Source organism: Aulostomus chinensis, chromosome 23 (assembly GCF_037954235.1).
Source record: "Aulostomus chinensis isolate RoL2024-O1b breed Wild chromosome 23, RoL_Achi_v1.0, whole genome shotgun sequence".
In the NCBI taxonomy this organism is placed as follows: Eukaryota; Metazoa; Chordata; class Actinopteri; order Syngnathiformes; family Aulostomidae; genus Aulostomus; species Aulostomus chinensis.
In genome coordinates, this window is record NC_141342.1 from 21,323,924 (window position 1) to 21,347,826 (window position 23,903).

Below are 23,903 nucleotides of genomic sequence, written 5' to 3' on the forward strand. Positions count from 1 at the left end.
GAATCTGTAACTGAATCCAAATGTTCGGTTCCCAACAGCAACTCAACGCCATCATAGCTGCCTCCATGTCAATCAAGTCCTCCGGCAAGCTGAAGAAAATCCTGGAGGTGAGATGTGACTGTTGTCATGACAACCACGAGGTCGCAGGTGACACGAGCGAGGAAGTGAGTGGCACAGTTGGATCCTGACTGCTGGTGGATGAAGCTGGATCGTCTTTTCCAGCAGCAATCAGGAGAAAACGAAGCTCACTCTTCTTCTCTCCTTGTAGTTAAAAAGACGTTGACGTAGTTGTTGTTCTTCTTCTGTTGCATCATCAAGATCATCTTAGCCTTCGGGAACTACATGAACGGCAGCAAGCGAGGGGCGGCGTACGGCTTCCGCCTGCAGAGTTTAGATTTGGTGAGTGAAACCGGCTTGCAACTCTTTGATGGATCCGAGCGTCCGTCTGCGTTTCCTTCGTCAAACTGTTTGTTTGCTTGTTTGTTTGTTCTTCAAGCTGCTGGACACCAAATCTACCGACCGCCAGCAGACGCTGCTGCATTTCATCGCCAGCGTTGTTGAGGAGAAGTACCCGCAGGTCCAGAGCTTCTACACAGAACTGCATTTCCTGGATAAAGCAGCGCTGGGTACATGTCCCCCGACATGCCAGGGCTTCTGTGTCCCCGAGTTTAGTCTGACAGGAGGAAGCAGAGCCTGATGGCTCTTAGTCACAGTACAAAAACATGATTTCAGTTGTATTCCTGCAAAACAACGGAAGTACCTCTGACAGGAATCCGTTTATCCGCCATAGCTTCCATCCTGTAGGAATGATTGTCGTAACATTTCAGCTCAAAAGTCACTAAAAGTGCAACATATTGGAGTCTCATGACTGCGCCACCGTGGTCTGTGTCCTCCAGTGTCTCTGGACAGCGTCCTGCAGGACGTGCAGGCTCTGGAGCGAGGCATGGAGGGGACCAGGAAGGAGTTCTCCATAGAGAAGGACAATCCCGTCCTGCAGACGTTCCTCAGCAGCAACGCCGAGCTGCTATGTTCTCTGATCGCAGACGGAAAAACCGCCCAGGTAACGTGACACCGCGCTAAGATGAAGCGTCTCAGTCCTTCATCAGATGTCCCGGTCGCTTCATCAGTCAAGTAGAGTCTGAAGGTTTGTGGTTGTGAGCAGCGGAGGGCTGAACACGGTTTCTCTCTGGAGAACCTTTGTGTGTCGGTCCAGGTTTTTGGGGGGCGGCTGAATAGGTTTTGGTGGATCTGAAGAAGGTCCAGTGATCAGTTTGGTTCAGGAGCCATTCGATGTTCTAGTTCTAGAGTACTGACACGCAGGCACTGAAACCAGTTCTTGTCTGGTTTTCAGGACGTGTACGACTCTGCTGTGGAGTACTTCGGGGAGAACTCCAAGACAACTCCGCCCTCCATGTTCTTCCCTGTTTTTGTCAGATTCATCAAAGCGTACAAGGTCAGAAAATACACGTTGTACTCCGTATTACTATGTAGTACTTGGCTGTATAAGGAAGCCGATGGTTCAACCCAGCGGGGCGGCTCAGTAGAGATCATGGTGGTTTTCCTCTGACAGCAAGCTGAGCAGGACAATCAGCAGCGGATGAAACTGCGGAACTGCGAGGCTCCATCAGCTCCGCCCAAGTCTGAGGTCACTGGGAAGGTAACGGCTGACTTCCTGCTTCACTACTACGAGTTGGCGACCAGAACCTGGAAGTCTTGGCTCTGACTGGTTGCCGCCACTTCCTTCATTCATCACTTCATTGTCACTCCAGAAAGCTGAAAGAACCAGCCACGAATATATTTAACTAGAAGCTAACGTTGGCTAACAGCTAACTACAGCATCCAGCAGAACCAATCATATTTGCTGGTTCATGGCGGCGAATCTCAAACCAAATCACCCTCAAAGAATTTGTGGGTTATTGAGCAAACGCGTAGTAAACGAGTCAGGAAGCTGGCGGTTTTGTTAGCCGTCAGTCCCCGTTAGCTTCAAGCTAAACCCACGTGGCTGGTTCTTTCTGCATCACGTAGTCCCAAAGAAGTGATGAGTGAGGGAAAGGCATCTTTGTGAGCTCAAGACTCCTGTTAACGAGAACTGAAAGACAACATACACGTCTGAAGTAGAATAATAATCATTATTAATAACGAGCTAAGAACGAAATACCAAGTGGGACATGGACCTGCCTGAAGCCGTCTCAGAACTCAGCTGAAGCACCAAAATCTGCCTCCTGTTTCAGGTTCCTGCGGTGTCCAAACTTCCTCAGATGGACCTGATAGCTGAGCTGAAGAGGAGGCAGGTGTCTCCTCTGGTGAGGGAGGGCAAGGACGGCGCCATCGAGGACATCATCACAGGTACAGCACACCTGCGCTCGCCCTCCGCACCTGAGGCGGCTTGTTTAAGAGACTTCCTGTCCACCTGGACCGCGTCTGGACGTCTCTGCGTTGTGACCACGCGGGACCGTCTCTGCACCGCCTCCTGACTGTTCTAACCCTTTCAGAACTAAAACGGTTCCAGAACCTTCACCTCCCTCTCTCTCCCTCTGCTGCTCATTCTTGCTTCTCCTTCTCTCTCTATCCTCCTCTTCAGCTCTGAAGTCTGTTCCCTTCACGGCTCGCTCTGGCAAACGCTGCTCTCGCCTCCTCTGTGACGTCAGCGACGACGGTCACTCCTAGACCGCTGGTACTCCTCCTCTTCCTCTCTAACAGCCTTCCTCCTACTGCACCTTCATCACACAGCCCAATCATTTCCTCTCCTGAAACAGAAAAACATAACCCATGAGGACGTTTGTCAGTCGAGTCCTGATGAAAGAACACGTCCACGCTCGATATCCTTCTCCTTCCAGTCACAACTGTACAGGAAGCGACGGCTTGACCCCGTGACTGTCAAACTGACACCAACACACTTTGGATTTCTTCCCTCAATCTTTTGATATTTTTGTCCTTAAAATGGTAAAAATCTTCTTTCACTCCATTTTCCTCTTAAATGCGCTCACATTTCCCCCTTAAATATTAATTACACTCAATAACAGCTTGGTGTCCTCACAACATTACGACTTCCGTTATCCTTTCTCTAAAATGACTGCAAAAGCTCTTTCCTGCTAGTATTTGTCCGACTATATACTGCTTCATTTGTATTTAATAACCAATTTCCTTCAAATTATTTCTTTTAAATATTTTGTATTTGCCATATCTGTAGATTCTATAAGCTGATTATTTTTCCCCTTATTTTTAATGATGACTTGATTCATTCAGCAGCTTTAATCAGCAGAGTCTCATGATTGCAAGATAAAAGCAACAACAAAACCAATGGCGAGTAAAAACCTGCTCATCCTCGGCCGCCGCCTGAATCAAGCTGTCGACCTCCAAATGCCTAAAATTAAATTGATAATTCTTTGTTGCACTGAGAGTCCAGAAACGTGTCATGTGTTGGTTCTTGGTCACAGACTTGAGGAACCAGCCCTACAGACGGGCCGACGGCGGCCGGCGCAGCGCCAAGTGGAAACCAGGACAACAGCTGCACGTTTCCTCGGACATCTCCCTCTGAACGCTTCAGCCGCACGCGTCCCGGACGGAGACCAGCGGCAGACGTGTAGGCGCCCGCCGCTGACTCCTCCGACCCTGGCGTCCACTCACGACACCTCGCGCCCACAGCGACCTCCCGAGTCCAAACCCAGGTGATTCCAACGATGATTTGAACGAGAAACGTTCCAAGCCAGCTGCACCGAACGCGCCACACCGGCTGTCGCCTGCGTGAGCTCCTGATTGACAGACGGCGTGAATCATTTGCATCGTTGGCTCCAACCTGCTCCAGAAGTGACTTGGAGCAGGTTGGAGGCTCGTCGGTCCGTCTCGTCGTGGCTCTCAAATCACGCCCGTAAATGTGTAAGATATCTTAAATTATTTGTGTGACTGAGGAACTCCTGACTTTGCTCGTTCATTTCAACAAATAAAACATTTTGTACCGTTCCTGGTCTTTTCATGTGAGTGGACTTTAGAACCATCATGCATCCTCGCCACCTGATGCTGATGTTCCAGCCAACCAGCGACCCGCCAATAATCGATTCATTAATTAGAATACCTGAGAAAAAAACTCAACCTCTTGAAGTTCACGTGAACGACTGAAAGTCTGCCGTCTGCTGACAGACACACAAAACTCCTTTCTGCTCCACAAAAGCCAGCAGATGCTAAGTGGAAATGAAAGGGAACGACATCCAGGACTCCCGCCGCCAGACTGAAGGTCTGAACGCTTGTAAATGGAGTGACACACCAGAAGAGGAGGGGAACTCGGAGTGACAGAAGCACTCAGCTGCCCGGGGGAGGTTGAAGGGTGTTTTTCTCTGCTCCTGACCTCCGATGGCTGCGCAGAACCAATCGACAGAGAAAACCAAGCTCCAGGAGGTGTTCAGCTGCTCGGGAGCGGCGAATGACTGCCAGCTCAGGAGCACCTGCACCTCAAACCCCCCGACGACGGGAGACCGACGCCCCAGAGGGCCTCATCAGTTCCTGCAGACGCAGTGACACCAGACGAGCACGGGGGAACATTTACAGGTCTACTTTCTGAGAACAGCTTTTGGACTGTGGGCTGCATATGAACACGTATGTACTTTTTAAAATTCTCATTGTGAGTCGGCAGCTTCCACGGGGCCGCATCAGAATTTCAGAGACATGGATTTTGACAGCGCTGCGGTCGCCGCTGGGGGACAGGTGGCTGTCGCGGCTGCTCCTGCTGGGCTGCGAAGGTTAGGGGACCTCACAGAAAGGGGGACCGTCCATCCACATATCAGTAGCCGGTTCCCTACCACCTCTTCAGAAACCTCCATGTCAGTCACTGGCCTGTTGAGCCTCTTTTAGAGACGCGCCGGTAACTTCCTGCTGAGATGTGGCGCCTCGTACCAGGACACTCCCGTCTTATCCTTTGATGAGGCCCGTTGTGATGATCCGATGCTCTCCTCCTCCGTCTCAGGACTCAAAAAGTCTGGACAACAGCTTGTCCTCCCAGAGGGAGGCTGCTAAACATCAGCGCTCCTCTTCCTCCGTTTGAAGGGCTTGGCGTTGGCTTCGCCAAGGGAATGGATGAACTTGACGACCTGGTTTCTCTTCTTCGGTGGTGCTATGAGGTGTCCGATACAGCCCTGGTAAGAACCTCCAGGTTTTCTGGGGGGAATTCAAAGTCAGTTCCCTTCGATTCAGCCCAAAGTCCCTGGTAGAGTCGATCGATCACCGCTCCATCAACGACTACGTGACCGCCTTTTCTCTGTCTGGGACAGGAACGTCGTCACACTCCTGCTCTCAAATCTCTCAACGGAAAAAAACCCGATGGACGTTGACTTGACTTTCCTTCAGCAGATTCACCGGTTGAATGAAAGCAGCCAGGAACAGACGGCTCTTATAGAAGAGGGTCACTTTTATTGTCACAAAAACACAACAGGAACGTACAAAAGCAGCAACCGTTTAGTTTGGTTGAGTTTTCTCACACGAAGCAGCAACTTTTACTTTCCATACACAAAGTTGCGAGGTGTTTTGCACTTTTTTGTTGGTCTTTAGTTATACGGACTTTGTAGTAGGTTTTCATTCTTCTTCACGAGTCACAAACAACACGTACCCACACAGCAAGCACCACTCGCAGACTGGAGACTGGTTCAGTTGATGTACAGTACCACTCAAACAGCTCCCTCCAAGCTCCCGTCAGGTTTTGTTTGTTTGTTTTTTTTTACTTTATTCTGACAGGAGGAGGAGTTTCACCCTCCCAGTTTGGAACATCATACAAAAATCTATGTTACTGTACAATTTCTTCCATCGTACGCACACAAGTATACACAGAAGTATGGACAACAGAATGAGACCTGTGTTGACCCAGCGTGCAGATTTCCAGGAATGTTTACAGTATGCATGCCATTTTGGAATTTTTATGTCTCTCTTTTTTTTTTTTTCCCTAAAAATTTCACATAAAATGTTCTTTTTTTTAATATATTATTTGGGTTTATATACATGATTTGCACATCCACAAATGTTTGAACAGTCACACATTCATCAAGAAACCATCAATAAACTCTTATGTCTGTAGTTTACGTACGTTATTGGTTATAATAGAGAACGGCTACAAAATGGGGGCGTGGCCACTTCAGTGAGGGGATGGTCTGGAGGAAGGAGGGTTATGTGCTTTAATAATGGTGATGTTACATCACAACCAACTGGAGCGCCTCCCTCTGGTCCACTGCTGACTGGTGGGTGATGGTTTAGCAGAAAAAATAAAACATCTCTAAAACAGAAAAATAATAATTTACAGAATCGATGCGTTTACATGCTTATGAATCCTCTTCAAGTATAAAAATACAAAAAAAGCTTGATTATATAAAACATAGATGAGATTTTTCTTTTTTACATGTCAATAGAGCGATCTCTTTGAACAAAAAATAATGGTTATAATATACATACAATATATCTGCGAAGTGGTTTCGGTTATACTTGAGCTATTTGCGTGCTAGCGTTAAATGCTATTTCTGAGATGACGAATACATTCCACTGATGTATTATCCACCAACGGAATCATCCCTCGTCATTTCATATCTGCTAGTGGTGAAAATACAAGCTCACAGTGAGAAATTTCCCTCCAGCTGAGTAAACTTGATCCTTACAGTTTAGATTTGTTTCAAACAACAGTTTTCATCTCTCACTCTCAAAGCTTTTCATCTCATGTTTTGAATGTTTGGCCGAATGCATCCAGGGTTTGACGACGCAGCTCTGAGACGCTGAATGACATGCAGCTCAAGTTGCAGTTCAATATCAGCCTTTTTATAACTGAAGGAACACAGCAACTTTTAATCCAACCTCTTGCTGTCCATCGTCCCCAGAAACAGAGAAGATAGACCCTCCTCTAGGGAGGTGAGACCCAGGCTAGTTAGCTTAGCACAGTGAATGGTAGTGGGTGGGAAGTGTTAGCGTAGCTCCGTCTCTGCCTGCATTAATATCAGGAGGGTTGTGGTAACCTTGGTGATGAATACCAGTTTAACATGAGGAGACGTTGTAGTGGTAGAATCAGACACGTAGCTGGAACTACTTTCCTGACTGGGCGCAGTGATTTGACGCAGCACCTCCAAAGCTCCACTGGAACTGGGGTCAACAGAACCAAAGGTTTGTTGAGGACTAGAAGAGCGACTGCTGCTACTGATGATGAGGAGGAGGAGGAGGGTTCCTGCTGGACACACCAGCATCCTGGACCTGAGCTAGCTGATGCTAACACTTCCCATCCACTACCAGCTATTGGGCTAAGCTAACCAGCCTGGACCTGAGCTAGCTGATGCTAACACTTCCCACCCACTACCACTCATTGTGCTAAGCTAATTAGCCTGGACCTGAGCTAGCTGATGCTAACACTTCCCACCCACTACCAGCCATTGGGCTAAGCTAACTAGCATGGGTCTCAGTTCCCTAGAGGAGGGTCTCTGTCTTCCTGTCTGGCTCTGAGGATTATGGTCAATAAGGGCGCGTTTCCACTGGCTCACTTCAGCTCAGGCTGGGTGGGCCTGGGTGGGCTCAGCCTGGTTTCCACTGGCTCCAACACGGTACTAACCATTCACATTTTGGTCCCTGCTCCGCTGGGGATCCAAGCGAGCTGAGCAGGGACTAAAATGTGACGTAAACACATAGCCGGGTGCTGATTGGGTAGCTTACCCGTTTACGTCGTCTACTTCGTATCATCTTGGCCTCGGAGGAATCCTGGTCACGGTGAGTCTCTTGTTCTTTTCTTGGGTGTCTGTTTGGCTGCTTGAAGCCTCGCGTGTCTGTCCTCCCTCACTTTTAGTTCAAGCAATACCCACTGACCCAGCAGCAGGCGTCACGCTGCCTCCATGTCCTCCATTGTTGTTGTTGTGTCGCACACAAATTACGCCAGTGAACTCTCAGCTGGGGAGTCCGCCCACGCTGACGTGGTACCGGCGCCGGTGGAAACGCACCCGAAACCGAGCCCTACCGACCCGACCCCACCTGACCTGAGCCAAAGTGAGCCAGTGGAAACACGCCCTAAGAGACTTTCCCTCCTAAATGAGCGTGTTCCTAAATACATGCTAGGGAATCTTGCAGCTGTTTACCTCATACACCTGTCGACGCTTTCAAGAACTCTTGAGAAAGTTACTCGTCAACACCCACGTCGGACCTCATCGTGCGCCTGTACGTGTTGCTTGTGGCTTTGCGAGCGTGCGTTGGCATCCTGGCGAGCTGGCGTTCTTTTTCTTTGTTGTGGGAGGCAGATGAGGCAATAAACAACTAGATCTGGTTGTTTTGTTTTTAATTTTTTTCTTCACAAAGTCTTGTCGGTCACGCTAATCGACCATAGTCACACAGCAGCCATGTTCCTCTAACGGACTCAACGTTCAAGGCTGCAACTCATACAAACGGACAGAATCTGACAAACGATTTTCATTTCATCACTTCCTGGTAATGAGAAAATAATGGACATCAGGCCATTTTACTGAAGGTAGAGGACATATTTGATCATCCAGCTACCTTAAGCCAACAGCTAATGTTAGCAATCGCCTACTTCCTAGCTAATGTAGCTGGTTGCTGGGTTAAATGATATGACAGTAAAGGAGTACGTTTTAGCGAATGTGCACATTTTTTAATGTGATAATTCGATCTATATTGAGAGTTGCAGAATAAAAATACCTTTTCAAGTACCGCTAGTCGGTGTCTGGAGTTTTCAGAGACATTTTCTCCCACCTGCATCACTTCTCCATGAACTGGAAGAGTTTGTATAGGGACAGTTTAACTGCTGTTAGCCGTCAGCCTCCGTTAGCTTCAAGCTAAATATACGTGGCTGGCTCCTTCTGCATCCTGGGGTCAGAAAGAAGTCATGAGAGAGGGCAAAACATCTTTCTGAGCTGAAAAACTCCAATTAATGTTGACTCAAAAGGCAAACTACGCTTTTCTGGGGAAGAATTAAATACTTTCAGTGTTTTTACAGTGTAAAAATAAAACGGTTTTCATTTGTGTGCAGTTTTTTTTCACAGAATTGCAAATATTGTGCTGTTAGATGTGATTGACGATGGAATTACAATGTTTGAAGTGAAATCTGCTTCAGCTTGCAGGTCCAGAACAGAGGCCATCACCTCCAAATCTCTGACCCGTGTCATTGAGTGACTGTTACAAATTATCAGTGTGTCATGACATCCTATTTGGCTCCCTGGTGTCATAATTTGGTGACCTCCAGCTGATAAGAGTCGGACACGAATGACAAAATCTCACAGCTTCAAGATCTTAATGAGGATCGAGTCGAAAACCAGAATGATCCGAGTACTCACGCCTCACCAGATTAGTCCGGCTGAGACCTGGGAAGCAGACAGAGAATGAAGAAAGCATGAGGAGAAGGCAAAGACTGATGGGAGAGGGGGCGGTGATACGGATGGCGAGTGGCCATAAGAAGCAGCAGTCAGGGACAAAAGCTCAGCGCTGCTCCGCCAAGCAGGGGAGAAGATTTAAGAGCAAAACAAACCAAGACAAGAAAAAAGTCAAATGGAAACAAGAAGCGGTGAAAGAAAGGGGAAAAAAAGACAAAAATCGAAATTTACAAACAGACAAATGCAATTTTTTTTTCTTAAATCTTTCATCTTTGATCAGCTGTTCCTGATTGGTCACCAGGGGCAGCAGGTTGCGGTGCATCATGGGACGTTTGACCAGAGACGGGGAGACGGCTCGTCTCTGCCGGGACTGAAAATGTCCAGATGCAGCTCCTTCACCTCAGTGTGACGCAGGACGGAGGGAAAGAAAATGATTCAGGGAGAGAGGGAACGAGGACGGGAGATGAAGAGAGGAGGATGAGGAGGTGGAACAGGAAGTAGAGAGGAGACAAGGAAAGGCAGTGAGAATGAACAGGAAGAGAAAAGAGGAGTGGAATGTTTCTCTCTCTCTCCCCCTCGGCTCTCCATCAGCCGACGCTCCTGTGAGGCTCCTGCATGCTTCTCTGACTCTCTGGCACATCTTGAGGAACCAAGTGGTACTACGAGGCAGCAGGGACCAGCACCAGCTTGTACCTGGCTATTGCCGGTGCGACTCATCTGCAGCTGGGACGACCAAAACAACTAAAATGAGTTGGAATGAGCCTGAATGATCATTCAGAGCGAGCCACTCGGGTCTTTTCACTCAATAAATCACATAAAAATCAATGGGCCATTTAGCGTGCAGCTCTGGAGCGAAGAGAGAGAGAGTAAAGATCTGTTCTGAGGTCATCAGACATAAATGTTCCCTCAATTGAATCAACCTGCATCCGTGAGGCCCTAGATTCTAGGGACTTGATATTTCAACCCCAACTCCACTGAGCTGGGTCAGCTGAGGTTGGCTTCGTCTCTGAGGAGGACAGAGCCGGCGTAGCGCCGGCGAGCTACGTGCACTACTCGCTCTGAGAGAGCTGGTGCTGTGTGTCAGAAGAGGTTGTGGGAGGAGGCGGGACGGAAGCTTTACAGCGGCTGAACAACAACAGAACTAAGAGTCGCTGATAACACGGTGCTGCTGGGTGGCTCGGCGCTCGCAGAACTAAAGGACTAAAGCTGCAGCAGCCGGTGTCCCAGAACCGCAGGAGGAACGTTCCCACCCACCTCGGAGGTAAACGGCGGTTTGATTGTGATTTGGAGGTTTAAAGAGCAAATCAAGAACTCTGGTCTGCAATCGAGTCCCAGGAGGTTGAACCCAGCGATACTGACCTCAGAACAGGCACCGTGTGACGAGTACTGCATCCTTCACCCCTCCCACACAGGAAACAGGGTGAAGAAAAAGAAAACAAGTACAATGTGAGCACAACCATACGATGACCCTTTACATTTGATACGACGCATGCAGATTAATTCGGTCCACGAGCTGCCACGCGCCTACATTTAGTCTCCTGTCCCAAGCCTCCAGCTGTAACTTGTTCTCACAAGCAGATCAATTTCAAAGCGTGAGATGCATTTTGGTCTCACGAGTAGATTCATTTGTGGCGAACAAGTTATTTTGAGGCCACAAATTCATCACATCGTAGGAACAATTTCTGTCTTAAAGCCTCAAACGCCACTTTGACTCTGAGTCGTCTATGTGGCGTTGCACCTCCTGAGCCTGATAATCAACACACTCGTTACCTGGAAGTTAAGGACGAGCGACGGACGACTCTGCATTCTCGTCTGTTTCTGTGCAACATCGACACCACGTCTGGTGATCGTGTCCTGAGCCACCTGGTTACGTCTGAGCGCCACTCGCGCTCAGTTTGTGTTGCTATAAAATGTATTTTCCCAAAAGCAGCGAGAGAAAGGAGGTGCAAACATCAGAGACGATACTGAGAGCAGCCATGAATGCTAATGTGTGTGTGAGGAGGGAGCGCCACGCTCGCCCAGATGGCATTACCGTGTCAAGTGGAGGTCAGCCATGTTAGCCATGCGCTAATTGCTGTTAAAGCTAATGGGAGGCATTGTCAATGTCACAACCTGATACAGAGTCCCTGCAGGCTGCTGTGGATAAGCTGCTTTAGAAGTGTGTTTGGACTAAATCAACCCTAAAATGCATATTTATATACATTTCTTAAAGATGAGGTGCTAGAATATTGATGGTTAAATAAATTATCCATCTCAGCTGATCAATTAATCAGGAAGCGAATCTGAGTGCACTCCTGGAGCTCAAAAATGGAGAGGATGGGGACTGGAGAGCGCCTGTGCTGAGGCCGACCGCCTGCATGTGTTATCATCCTCTGAAAGCTCTTTTCTGGAGCCGAGGATGAGTCAGGCTGCTGCTGCCGGCTGGCCGGGCAGCCTGGAGTGTCTGCTGGAGCAGATAAGTTGAGTGGAGCTTCACATATAAAAGGCTGTGATTCAGAGTTGGCTGGCCGAGTTAAACGCCCGTCCACACATGCAGACTCACAAGTGACTGACTTATCTGCTCTGAGGCGCTCAGCATGTAAAGGTGCCATGTGTAAGAAATGGCAGAAGTCTCTTACTCACTTCAAGCAGAAGGGGGCAGCAGATCACCACGTTTCATCTAGTCACACTCAAACCTCGCAATAATTATGGCAGAAACTCAGATGTCACTGCTGCCTCATGTTGCTTCTTTGCACAGGGTCCATGAACCAAGAGTCCAAAATCCCAGAAATAAGTTGGAATAGAGGAGCATCCGCTTCCCTCGTCCCCGCTTCACTGGGCTTTTGGGTTAATACCTGAAATACGGACGACAACAAGACTTCGTTCCGCCTGTGAAAACCTCTCACATGCATTTCGAAGCTTTTTAAGGATCCATTTCAACATTGACAAAGATCATGTTGAAGTTCAACAGCTGATTCAGAGATTCAGCTCCTTTCTGCTCTCCCGTTTTTCCTCTTTCATCCACACCTTCAGCCAGTCTTCTTTTCTCTTTGTTCATATTTATCAAAGACATGAAACTGCAACTGGTCCACAGAAAAGAAAAGCGACTACTTCAGATCTTCATGTGCTTCACTCTTGCATAATATTTCGCAGCATTAGAGCTGGTAAAAGGCAAGTCAAAGTAAGCGACTGCAGCTTAATGGATGGCCTCTTGGCTGGAATGTGACGCTTTCATGCTGTTTAACGCCAGAATACTGCGATTGTGCTGCCAACAAATACTGCTGCAGCGCTGCCTGCTAACCTTGAGGTTTAAAGGATGGCTGGTACACAAAGAGCAGTTATGGCATGAAAAGGGAGAGATGAAAGCGAGGGAACGCATGGCTGGATCATGGTGAAATCTCATCACTTTGACCTTGGGATATGGAATCATTCCGTGGCTTTACTTCAAGATTATGTTGCACAATGGAGCCAAAGGATGTATGTGAATAGATTATAGTAAAGCTAGTTTAATCAGTCACAAGCACCAGCGAGACCGTCCTGCGGAAATCAAAACATCGACATACTCGTACGACAAGAACTAGCTAGTTTAGATCCAGTAACTCAAATGTCAAAACACACATCAAGAACTGGTAAGTGTTTGTAGATAGCGCCCCCTGCTGGTGGGGCCTACAGTCTGTCCTCGTCTCCCAGTGGTCGCCGACGAGTGGAAACTTCCTTTGAAGTGACAGCAGAGAGGAGACGAAGCACCAGAGGTGGAGGTTTTAGAAGTGGAATACCTGCTGCTGGCCCTGGACTTTGGGGAAGTCCTCTTTCTGCTTGCGAGTTTTAGGCCTCTCCAGGCTGCCTTGTTGAAGGTGCTTGAGCCGCGCCGCCACCGTGGGACCCTTGGTCGGCCCCGGAGAGTTGGTGCTGTTCTGTGGGGGCGAGGCGATATCGGAGTTAACAGAACTGGCATCTGGATTCAAGACAAACAGCAATCACACGTCCCATGAAGTTCAACGCACAGGCCATTAAATACACGTTCTTATTAGTCTCTTCAGTCTCGCTGCCCAACACCGCTAACGTGGCGCGCCAGATGGTTTGTTACACAGAACCATCTGGGAGGTCATCCTTGTTCTGAAAAGGGCCGGAAATATTAAAATAGCCTGTGATTGGACGAGGCATCTGTCTATCAGGGGACAACCTCAACTGGTCTGCAGAGGAGCAAAAGAACTGCTTCTACCAAGAAAACCCTTCAATGGCTCTTTGCTCCATGAAGAAAGCCTCCAATTAGCATCCTGCTAACAAACAGCCACGTCTCTCTCGAAACTTGTTGTGTCTGGCAAGCAAGTGATGCGGCACAGGGAAGGTCACACTTGTCTCAGAGCGACAGATGATAGCACGTTAGCATTGCTAGCAGCTGTGGCCATGAATGAGCAACCAATGAATTAAAGAAATCTCGTTCACACCAGAAGGACGAGAACGTTACAGGAGGTGCTCCGAGCTGCTCAAACTCCCCATTTAAGAGCCGCGGCGCCGCATTATGAAACCTACACATTAAAACGTCGCTAACGGCTTTTGTTTCTCTGACAGATTCTTATTTTTTCACTTCCTAACTTTCTTTACCGTCTGCCTTTTCTGTCCTCCTCCCTTCTGTACTGAGAGTCCCGTAGCTTGAAGTACCTCAGCCATAAAAGCCTCCAGTCAATTACCTTCAGAAGAGTAATTGGATGCTTCATATTTCTGCAAAATTATTCATTTTGACTCTTTTTTTTGTGTGTGTGGAAAATTAATAAAATATAGCAAACAAATTCATACATAGTCTGTGTTGAAAAATTGCTTACAGTACTTGTACTTAAGTACCGAGGCTTCACTTAACTAAAACATGGAGGAGACCCTGAAGAGTCTTCATGTTTCCCCTCATTAGAACGTCTAGTTGAGTCCATTAAGGCGGCCTCGGTGCACTCTTGTCCAGATCCATTCAGCCCCACAGCGTTGCTGTTTTATTAACTCTCCCAAATTATTCAACGACTTTTTTTTGCACGTTTAGAGAACTGTCACTTAATCTCGGTGGAGCATTTTCTCTTTTCAATGTGCACATCCTCCAAATGGAGGATCTGCTGTCAGGCGTTATGTTACTTCTCCCATTTTCAGTCGAGTATAATAATATTATTCATTCATGGAAATGAAATAATTTAGCGGCAGGAAATATCATTTTAATGACCCGTAATAAGAAGAGTCTTTTATTTCTCTTCTGCAGACATTAATCACAGAGAACTGCACTTGAACAGATCCGTTGGTGCTCTTAATGCTTCAGTGAGTGTAAAAAAGGATCTGAATTTAAAACAGCAGCATGTGAGAAAATAGATTCTCTGAGAATCTGAACCTGAACCCCACCCCCCGCCACCATCCTTTATTTTGACAGCTACCTGCTTCGCTCCGTTGTGCGATAATTCCAACTAAAACAAGACCTCAGCTAAATATGTCACAGGAGCTGTCAGAAAGTGCACTCTCTGCTCACAGTGGCACAACTAAATCCATCATCTGTTCAATCCACGCTGACTCACCACCAATCACTCCGTCAACGGCGAGGGAGTACAAAGTTGCGGTGGTGGTTAACAGAGTCAAAGACACACACACGACGTGGAGTGTTCAGAGGAGGCAGACGAGCTGTTAACAAGTATAGCAGGGGAAGATCTGAACGGATCCTCTGTAGCGTGGCCTGATAGCGTGAAGCTGGCGCTGCTCGCACAGATCCAGAGTTATCTGGACCGTCACAGATGTTTGCTTTAAAGCTTATTTTGTTCCACACTGACGGACGGGACAAGAGCCTTTTGGTGGGTCGGACTTGTTGGCGTCGCCTCGCTGTCAATCTAAGTCACAGAACTATATTTATACCATGGTCCGGGTGAATACTGCATTCTGATTGGCTGTGTCCTTTAATTCCTGACACCCAGACACCTACTAAGTAGTTCCAGTCAAAGTGCCTCTTCACCTATTTAATTAATGCACTGGAAAATGCCCCAGCGGGGATTAGCCATGGCGGACATTTTGAATCAAGCTAAGCTGATTTCATTTTTTTTTAAATAACTGTAAATACGTCATGCAATATTTGTCTAAGTGAGAAATTGAATCAAGTTTAGGTCTGTTTATCCAAATTTACGGCTGCTTGTTAATTTACTACATGGTTTGGTTTTTTGGGGGGGGGGGGGGGTGAACTGCGCTGCGACTGATGGAGCAGCTGTCGTGGAGTTCATCCTCCACTTTCTGGAGGCCGCATCACATCTTCCTCTGGAACTGGATCTACGTGCCGGGATGACGATCTTGCCCTTAACTTATCTGCGCTCCGTCCAATTCACCGAAGGATTTAACAACCTTCTCCTTTACTAAGAAGCTCGAGGGACGAGAATGAATTTTCCAGGTTTGAGACAAACCCTCGAGGCCTGGACAGAGTTCTGGCTCGTGAAAAATGAAATCAAAGGTTTAATCAAATTCAAATCGAAGGTCTTTTTCTTTGGCAGCTGATAGTACAGGTGAATTAATCAGGAATTGTGTTAATTCCTGACAATGAAGGACCCCCCATCAGGCATTACCTCTCTTATATTCATAAATGTCTTTCTTTTTTGGATAAATATCTGTATTCACATTTCATGCAGGAAGATCTGAACGTGAATTAAAAACAGACCGACGACGGCTGCGTTGCTCGTTTGGGAACTGAACAGGAGCCGATTTTTAAATTTCCTCTGCAGTTCTATGAACAACAAACTGATGAACGAAAGTGTAGAAACGGGTTCCAACGGCGGGAGGTGCAGGTCTCAAATCAAGGTCAGAATGCTGATGGGGAAATTGCTACCTGTGCTGCAGAATAACAACCATTTTATGTGTGAAGAGAGGTGATGACACTGTTAGTGGGCATCCAGGCGTGCGCTACACCAACTACACTTGTCAATAAAAAGGTGAAGGAAGGAGAACTCCAGGCAGCAGAGATAGAAGGGAGAGTCCAGAGGACAGGCGGAGCACTTTTCCATTTACCTTCAAGGACCCCAAGGTGCAGCGAGGGGTGGGGGCGGTCTTTGGAAGGGCGCTGCACCGTTTACTACAAGAGGAATCTTTTTCAGGAGCTCTCTGAAATATCTTCACGTCACCGTGGAAGAGTGCGGCACAGACATGTTATCACACCGATACCACACAGTGAAACGTTCGCTACTGCATTATGAAGACGTCCATGCTCCCAGCTGCCGTACCTCCAGCTCGGCTATTATCTTCTCCTCATCGTCCTCATCTTGAATGGCCGAGGCTGCGATGACAGGGGGGGTGGAGGCAGGTCGCGGGGTGTCGGAGGGGGTCCGCCTCAGCTTCACCAGAGGTTTGGGCATGTCACCATCGTCTTCCATCTTCCATCAGACAGAATAAAGACATTAAAGCGTCAACGGACAAACTGGGCACGTCAAAGCTACGCCCCAGAAAGGTTAATCAATGTGTTTCCAAGTTGCTTAAATCATCAAAGTGCTGCTCATGAATGGAACGTGAAGAATTATGTTCGTCATTTGGGCAATTTCTGGATTAATCCATAATCCAATGAAACAATCCCAGTGGCTTTTGGTTGAGGGAACCCACAGAGAGGCTAACTTCCCGTTGAGGGACAAAACTACGTCACTCTTGTGATCCCAACTTCCTGTCGGACTACAAAACTACGTCATTCCCGAGTCAATCTATTCATCAGTGAAATGTATGTTTATAAATATTTTCCTCTCACTTTGCTGTCCAGTGCTGAGAGAACCTACCTTCTGACTCTTGTTGGTGACAATGACCTCCCCAGTGCGGTTGGTGGTGAGGCCGTGTGCTGATGGGAAGCTACGGCGAGGTGGCGGTGGAGGCGGAGACTTGGAGGGCTTCTCTGTGCGGTACCGGGCCACGCTGAGGTCCACTGTAAACACACACACACACACCATAACATGAGGTGTCTGTGGAAGCTTCAGGAGGGGCATCCAGTGAAGAGACCCTCACCGGACCCTCGGTGTGAACCGGCACCCTCCATGCTGTTCAATTTCTGGGCAGCCAGCTGGACTTTGCCAGGCTGCTGGTCTCCGCTGGGTGTGGTGGTGGTGGTGGTCCCCGTGGTCCCGGCTGCAGAGGAAGTGGCTGTGGTGGAGGTTATTGGGATGGTAATCTGGGGCTTTGGAGGCACCGCCGGTTTGTTGATGTGCCTGGCAGCGAAGTCCAGGTCTGGGATGGCCTTCATCAGCTCAGCCTGGGTTTCCTCCAGCAGGCGATTGATGTCCTGGGCGCTAAACTGGGTCAAGCTGGCCCGCTTCTCCTCCCAGTCCCGCTCCGCCGCCTGACATGTACAAATATAGATGAATGATGAGGCAAAGCTGGAAAAACATGACAGAGACACTGAGCCTCCTACGACTGAGCTCCTGCAGCTCCCAACCTGATCAGTTACAGCCTCCTTCACACCAAATGCAACTGAAGACTGATTCCAGATCTAAATATACAAAGATTAGGAGAGGGAGCATTTTCTTCCTACTTTCTAGATCTATTTTTAATTCCTTTAATTTTTTGGAGAACGTTCACTCGACACTCGCTGTTGTCTTTGTCACATTTTACTAGTTTCTTTCCCATTATTTTAAAACGGTAGTTCTTGCTGATTTACAGGCGTTTGGTTTTAACTAAAAGAAATTAAGATAAAATGTTGAGGAGAAAATAGCAACATTAATTAATTATGAAGCTACTAAAGATTTGACAACAACAAAAAAATACTTACTGGCAAATTGAATGAATAAATAAGTAAATGAATTAAATGTAAATACACTAACATTTGTGTTTATTGCAAAAAATTACTAATTGAGAAAAAATGGCAATACTTGTCTAGCATACTTACACCAGAAAATTTAAAAAAGTAAGTAAAAATGTACCCCAAAAATATTTACACGAAAGTAAATTTTTTATTATTTCGTTCATAGTTGAAATCCTAAATCATCAGCTAATTACCAGTCTGACTTCAGCTGACACAGACTTATCAGCAGGACGCCGACTTGGCAGCTCATCGAGAACCCGGTTCCTGAAGGTCATCGGAGGCTGGGTGTCCTGCTCAGGCCCCGAGGCGTCGGTGTCGTTGGCGTTCGCAGGCATCCAGTTGGCCAGGCCGGCGCTGGTGCTCAGGTCTGTGAGGCTGAGCGGAGGGCTGTTCAGGATATTCAGGTCAGAGCTGCGGCTCATGTCCTCCATTCTCTTCTGTGATTGGCTGGAGACGTCGTCAGGACCCTTCCACATGCCCTCAGTGACTTGTCTGTACATGTAGGAGGGAGACAAAAGACTACAATACACACAGGACACCATGAAGGTCCTGGCCGGGTTAGAGAATCCATCAGGAAACTACAAGTTAGGTGATGAGAACTTTTAACCATCAATCATTTATTTGTTTGGTCTTTGGATCTAGATGAGAAAAAGTTAAAGCATTTAAAGATTTGTGATCATATCAATGAGGTAATTTTGTAGTCCAACAAGATTAACATGTCAGTGATGAGGCTTGTTTGTAGTCCAACAGGAAGTGATCATGTCAGGGATGAGGTGTGTTTGCTCCATGTGATTGTGGTGGTTGAATCAGTAAATCAGCTCTGGTGAACAAAGGTTGATGATCTTCCAGGTTCAGTTCATCAGGATCATCTTCACTAATTAACCCTCTGATGATGCTGGAAGCCTGGATGCTACGTTAGCAGTGCTAAGCTAACGTTAGCCTAGGAAGGAGCGACACCAGGGTCACATGACTTCAAGGTCACCACCACTGAGCTTCAGGCTTCTTGTGTTTCCCCTGATGACCTTTAATGACCTCCATGACCTCTGTAGGCTCCTCTAGACTCTTGTTAGCAACCCAGGTTTTGAAGACTCAACCACTCCAACATCCACCAGTCTGGTGTTTACTGGTGGATCTGATGTAGAACTGAACCTCCACCATCCACCAGTCTGGTGTTTACTGGTGGATCTGATGTAGAACTGAACCTCCAAAACCCACCAGTCTGGTGTTTACTGGTGGATCTGATGTAGAACTGAACCTCCAAAACCCACCAGTCTGGTGTTTACTGGTGGATCTGATGTAGAACTGAACCTCCACCATCCACCAGTCTAGTGTTGACTGGTGGATCTGATGTAGAACTGAACCTCCAACATCCACAGTCTGGTGTTTACTGGTGGATCTGAAGTAGAACTGAACCTCCACCATCCACCAGTCTGGTGTTTACTGGTGGATCTGATGTAGAACTGAACCTCCAACATCCACCAGTCTGGTGTTTACTGGTGGATCTGATGTAGAACTGAACCTCCACCATCCACCGGTCTGGTGTTCACTGGTGGATCTGATGTAGAACTGAACCTCCACCATCCACCGGTCTGGTGTTCACTGGTGGCTCTGATGTAGAACTGAACCTCCACCATCCACCGGTCTGGTGTTCACTGGTAGATATGATGTAGAACTGAACCTCCAACATCCACAGTCTGGTGTTTACTGGTGGATCTGAGGTAGAACTGAACCTCCACCATCCACCGGTCTGGTGTTTACTGGTGGATCTGATGTAGAACTGAACCTCCACCATCCACCAGTCTGGTGTTTACTGGTGGATCTGATGTAGAACTGAACCTCCACCATCCACCAGTCTGGTGTTTACTGGTGGATATGATGTAGAACTGAACCTCCACCATCCACCAGTCTAGTGTTGACTGGTGGATCTGATGTAGAACTGAACCTCCACCATCCACAGTCTGGTGTTTACTGGTGGATCTGAGGTAGAACTGAACCTCCACCATCCACCAGTCTGGTGTTTACTGGTGGATCTGATGTAGAACTGAACCTCCACCATCCACCAGTCTGGTGTTTACTGGTGGATCTGATGTAGAACTGAACCTGCTGATACTCTCAGCTGCTGGGAACCACACACCTGCTCTCAAGTCACTGACCTGGAGACCGGGGAACCCGACTTTCTCCTATCAGAACTTATTTCTCGGCTTTAGGGTGGACTACTGCTCTGCTCCATAAATGAGATTTGACGAATAAGAATCAGAATATTGAAGAGTGGGCCCTTGACGGAGGTCTGCTCCTCTAATTAACGATCTTCTTTAATTAAATAATGGCGTCTCCCGGGAGGCTGTCTGATGACCAGCATGTCTCTCTATCAGCTGCAGCGCCGCATTAAAATGGATGAGTCCTCTGATGTTATCTCTCAGCATGTACAGTCATTTTTATTTCAAGCACCTTCAGATGATTATTTAGCGTTTGATGGACTGCTGGAGAATAAACGTAGCATCAATCATTTTTAGCCAAGAAAACTGGAATCTGAAGAACTAAAGATTCGCTTCTTTAACATAAAACCTCCTTTGTAGGAGAATTGTTCCTTTCTATTCAAAGGTGTTTTTATTTCACATAAATATGAAAATGAAGGCTGTTGTTGACAACATGCTTAAATTTCTTTTTTTTTGTTTTCAATGCAAGAATTGTTTTTGTGTCTAAACTGGAATTCAAATGGATTTCCAGTATTTTTCAACCTGGACATTGATGAGGACCTTAATTACAGCCTCTGAGGTCATGTGATCACTGGCGTTTGTTGGAGTATCTCTAAGATTAACAGGCTTTGAGGAAACCTGGTGGAGACTGTGGGTCACATTACAAGTAAGAACTGATGAACCTTCGGAGGTGGTGGGGTCTCACCGGAGACCCTGAAGCCTGCCGTCACCGGCGTTTTTCTGGACGTCAACAGCACATTTCCATCAAACTCCCTTCACGTCTGTGTGAGGTGTTTTCACATTTTGGCTTCCGGAAGTGATTCAGATTGTATTCTGGTTCTACAAGACCCGTTTTTGATACAATAGTTGACCTCTCCAGTTTTTAAGTGTAAATGCACCAAGACTGAATGTTGCAGTCTTGAGTCAAACAGCAGAAAACCAGAACATCAAGTCAAGCTGCTACGTGTCTCAGCAGGAGGATCATGTGACCTGCTTTAATCAGGAAGTGTCGTGCGAGGTGTGTTTGATATGTCTACCTGCGCAGCGTGCTGAGGGCATCACTCATGGTGTTGCAGCGCTTCAGTAGGGCATCCAGGCGGTGAGGCTCCTCCTTCAGGAACTTCACAGCCTCCACCTCCACCCGCAGCACCACCCGCATCTTGCTCTGCAGGCTGGGGAACTGGTCTGCACGGGAGGGGGACAGAAGAGGGATCAGGCTGGCAGAAGAAGGACAGATGAATAGAGGACGCGGCGCGTGGGAGAGAAGCGTTGTTGATGTGTGGGAGAGCGGAGGCGGAGAGCGAGGGAGATAAAGACGGGGGAGATTATAGGAGCGAAGCCATAAAGGGGGGACGAGGCTGCTTCTGTTGCAGATATTTGAAGGCTGGATTTTCCTGTCATACAGGGAAGGCTTCCGTCAGCTGGGGGTCGATCATCTAAATAAACACAGCTGAGGAGAAGCCATTTCTCTCTGGGAGTGACAGCTAATCCAGACTTCCATATCCAGCAGGTTGCACTGCTGTAATCCTCTCCTCACCAACCGGTGCATTTCAGCCCTGTGCCAGGAACACGACCGCAGAACACCTCCGCTAGCAGGGAGCCTTCCCTCTGCATCGGCTCCCCTTTGCACCCGATATTAAAACAGGTTTCTTTGAGATAGTACTGATATCAGAAAGTACTTGACCACATATTACTATCTCCAGGTATAAGCAGAACCCAATAGCGACCGCCCACCTTGGTTCTGGAAGTGAAATCACTTTCATTATCAGCCATCCGAGGTCGAGTCAGCACCAGCCAGCGGTAAAAACGATGGTATCTGCCTCAAGCTCAAAGAATATCAACTTTCTTTTTAAGAACAACTGGTTTTATTCACAACCTGATGGACAATAACTACACAACCCACAATCCTACTGTGTATCAGTCACATCTCTGATTGGTGGAACATGCTGTTACCATGGAAATGCTAACTTAACCGGTCACTGGCGGCCAAAAGGTTCACATGTTCTCGCCATCGTGTCTGCACAACCATAATTTCCTTTTTTTGGTTTGGTTCATTTGAATATTGTACGCTTCGCTACTGACGGGCTCCATCTGGGGCTCCAGAGTCACGGTCAGATCGGTGAGTCGCAGCTGGAATGATCTGATCAGACTCCTGCACCTCCAACCAGCCGAAGCTCCTCAAAGCTTCGGACTGTCTGCTAATAAAGAGGTCTGAGCAGCAGGTCGGGCGGCTCAGACCACAACATCATTAACATCACTTGAAGTCAAAGAAGATTCCTGAATGTTCATCGGATTCTCCCGACGTCACCTTGATGGCGCCTGAACTGACCTGCAGCTCCACCGGCGGCTCAGAGGACCAGAGATTGTGTTGGTTGCTTCTGACAAGATCAGACTGCATCTTGATGAACCAGTTGAACCAGTACAGGTCTAGTATTACGTCTTTGAAGGTCAAAACCACATACAACATGCTTAATCTTGTGTGTGTAGCTATCAAGGTGACCAGTAATGTACGTAACTGTGAAAGAAAGAACTTGAGAAGAAAAACTGCACTTTAGATGTTTATTGTGTCTGGTGTGGGCGGCTAGCTTCTGTTTCCTTAGAAAATAGATTTGTTTGGCATTGAGAAAACATCTTCCTGTGACTTTCCCTCAGTGGTGAGGTGAGCGATGGCAGCGTTTAGAGAGAAAATAAAATCACACAAATGATGAGTAGCGGAAAAACAACACTGCTAAGGTGTAAAGTAATATTTATATCAAACACTTTGATCTGAAATTGGATCATATTGTCATTGATTCTACTCTTTTCATGCATTTTCACGCCTCCACAGCTGCAGGCCAGAGGCATCGTGTTTTCAGGTTGTCCATCTGTCTGGTTCTTGTGGACGCCCTTCAGACTCGGCAGAGACGTCCACTGGGACACAAGGATGAACTGAGGAGATGAAGGCCAGTGTGACCTCACAGGTATTTGATACCTGTGCTGTTCTTGCAAGAACACCTGGAGGGAATTCCCTTCAACTGAACAAACTAAAACGATTCTGGACTTGGACTTTTCTTTTTGGCTGTGCAGGATGTTTTTTCTTTTTTCACGTTTATTCTGTGTCATCTAAACACAGTGAATCTCCCCACACACACATCTGGTGGCCCTCAACAGAACTCTTACTTTTCAGCTCCGTGAGTGTTTCTCCCAGCATCCTCAGCTCTTTGCTCTTCTGCTCCACGTCCTGCTCCGTCACCATGCCGTGGTTGACGGACGAGTTCCTCTGCAGCTCCTCCACCGATTTCTCCAGGTCACTGCGGACAACCAGATGGTGAATTATACAACAGGTAGCTCTGGCCGAATGAGCCGACTGGTCAACAGGACTCTTACAATGAGTTCAAATCACCATGACAGCGCATCTTGTTGCCGCGTCACTCTTAATATCCTTTTATATAAACTCCTTGTGTTTCATTTAACCAAAAGCTACACATTTCATGTTGCTAGGAGCTGTGCGGATCATTTTAAATTAAAATGGGATTCAAACTAAGAGTAATAATGAACATCTTGGGTACTGCGCTTGTCCTCCTTGGTTCCTGTGTTTGTGGTTCTCATGTTCACTGTGAGAGGTCCGACTGTCGCTGTGTTCTC

General features: G+C 47.4%; 2 protein-coding genes across 6 annotated transcripts in view; one reads left to right on the forward strand and one right to left on the reverse strand.

Moving 5' to 3' along the window:
* The window catches only part of fmnl1b (formin-like 1b), a 23,130-nt gene extending 17,052 nt beyond the window's left edge, over positions 1 to 6,078 (forward strand). For all 3 annotated transcript variants that reach the window (XM_086194549.1, XM_086194552.1, XM_086194551.1), the window contains exons 19-26: positions 39 to 107; positions 319 to 399; positions 497 to 626; positions 897 to 1,060; positions 1,352 to 1,453; positions 1,571 to 1,657; positions 2,232 to 2,346; positions 3,438 to 6,078. In XM_086194549.1, coding sequence (XP_086050675.1) covers positions 39 to 107; positions 319 to 399; positions 497 to 626; positions 897 to 1,060; positions 1,352 to 1,453; positions 1,571 to 1,657; positions 2,232 to 2,346; positions 3,438 to 3,538 — 849 coding nt within the window. In that variant the 3' untranslated portion in view covers positions 3,539 to 6,078. The remainder of the gene's footprint in view (positions 1 to 38; positions 108 to 318; positions 400 to 496; positions 627 to 896; positions 1,061 to 1,351; positions 1,454 to 1,570; positions 1,658 to 2,231; positions 2,347 to 3,437) is intronic.
* Positions 5,381 to 23,903, reverse strand: part of LOC147240056 (SRC kinase signaling inhibitor 1-like) — a 79,966-nt gene continuing 61,443 nt past the window's right edge. The window contains exons 13-20 of one of the 3 annotated variants that reach the window (XM_086194547.1): positions 23,439 to 23,569; positions 21,317 to 21,464; positions 18,279 to 18,603; positions 17,292 to 17,622; positions 17,069 to 17,211; positions 16,529 to 16,678; positions 13,082 to 13,219; positions 5,381 to 9,317 (exon numbers count right to left, since the gene is read on the reverse strand). In XM_086194547.1, coding sequence (XP_086050673.1) covers positions 9,294 to 9,317; positions 13,082 to 13,219; positions 16,529 to 16,678; positions 17,069 to 17,211; positions 17,292 to 17,622; positions 18,279 to 18,603; positions 21,317 to 21,464; positions 23,439 to 23,569 — 1,390 coding nt within the window. In that variant the 3' untranslated portion in view covers positions 5,381 to 9,293. Of the gene's footprint in view, positions 13,220 to 16,316; positions 16,419 to 16,528; positions 16,679 to 17,068; positions 17,212 to 17,291; positions 17,623 to 18,278; positions 18,604 to 21,316; positions 21,465 to 23,438; positions 23,570 to 23,903 lie in introns of all 3 variants that reach the window. The other 2 variants (XM_086194546.1, XM_086194548.1) reach the window with 2 other exon arrangements.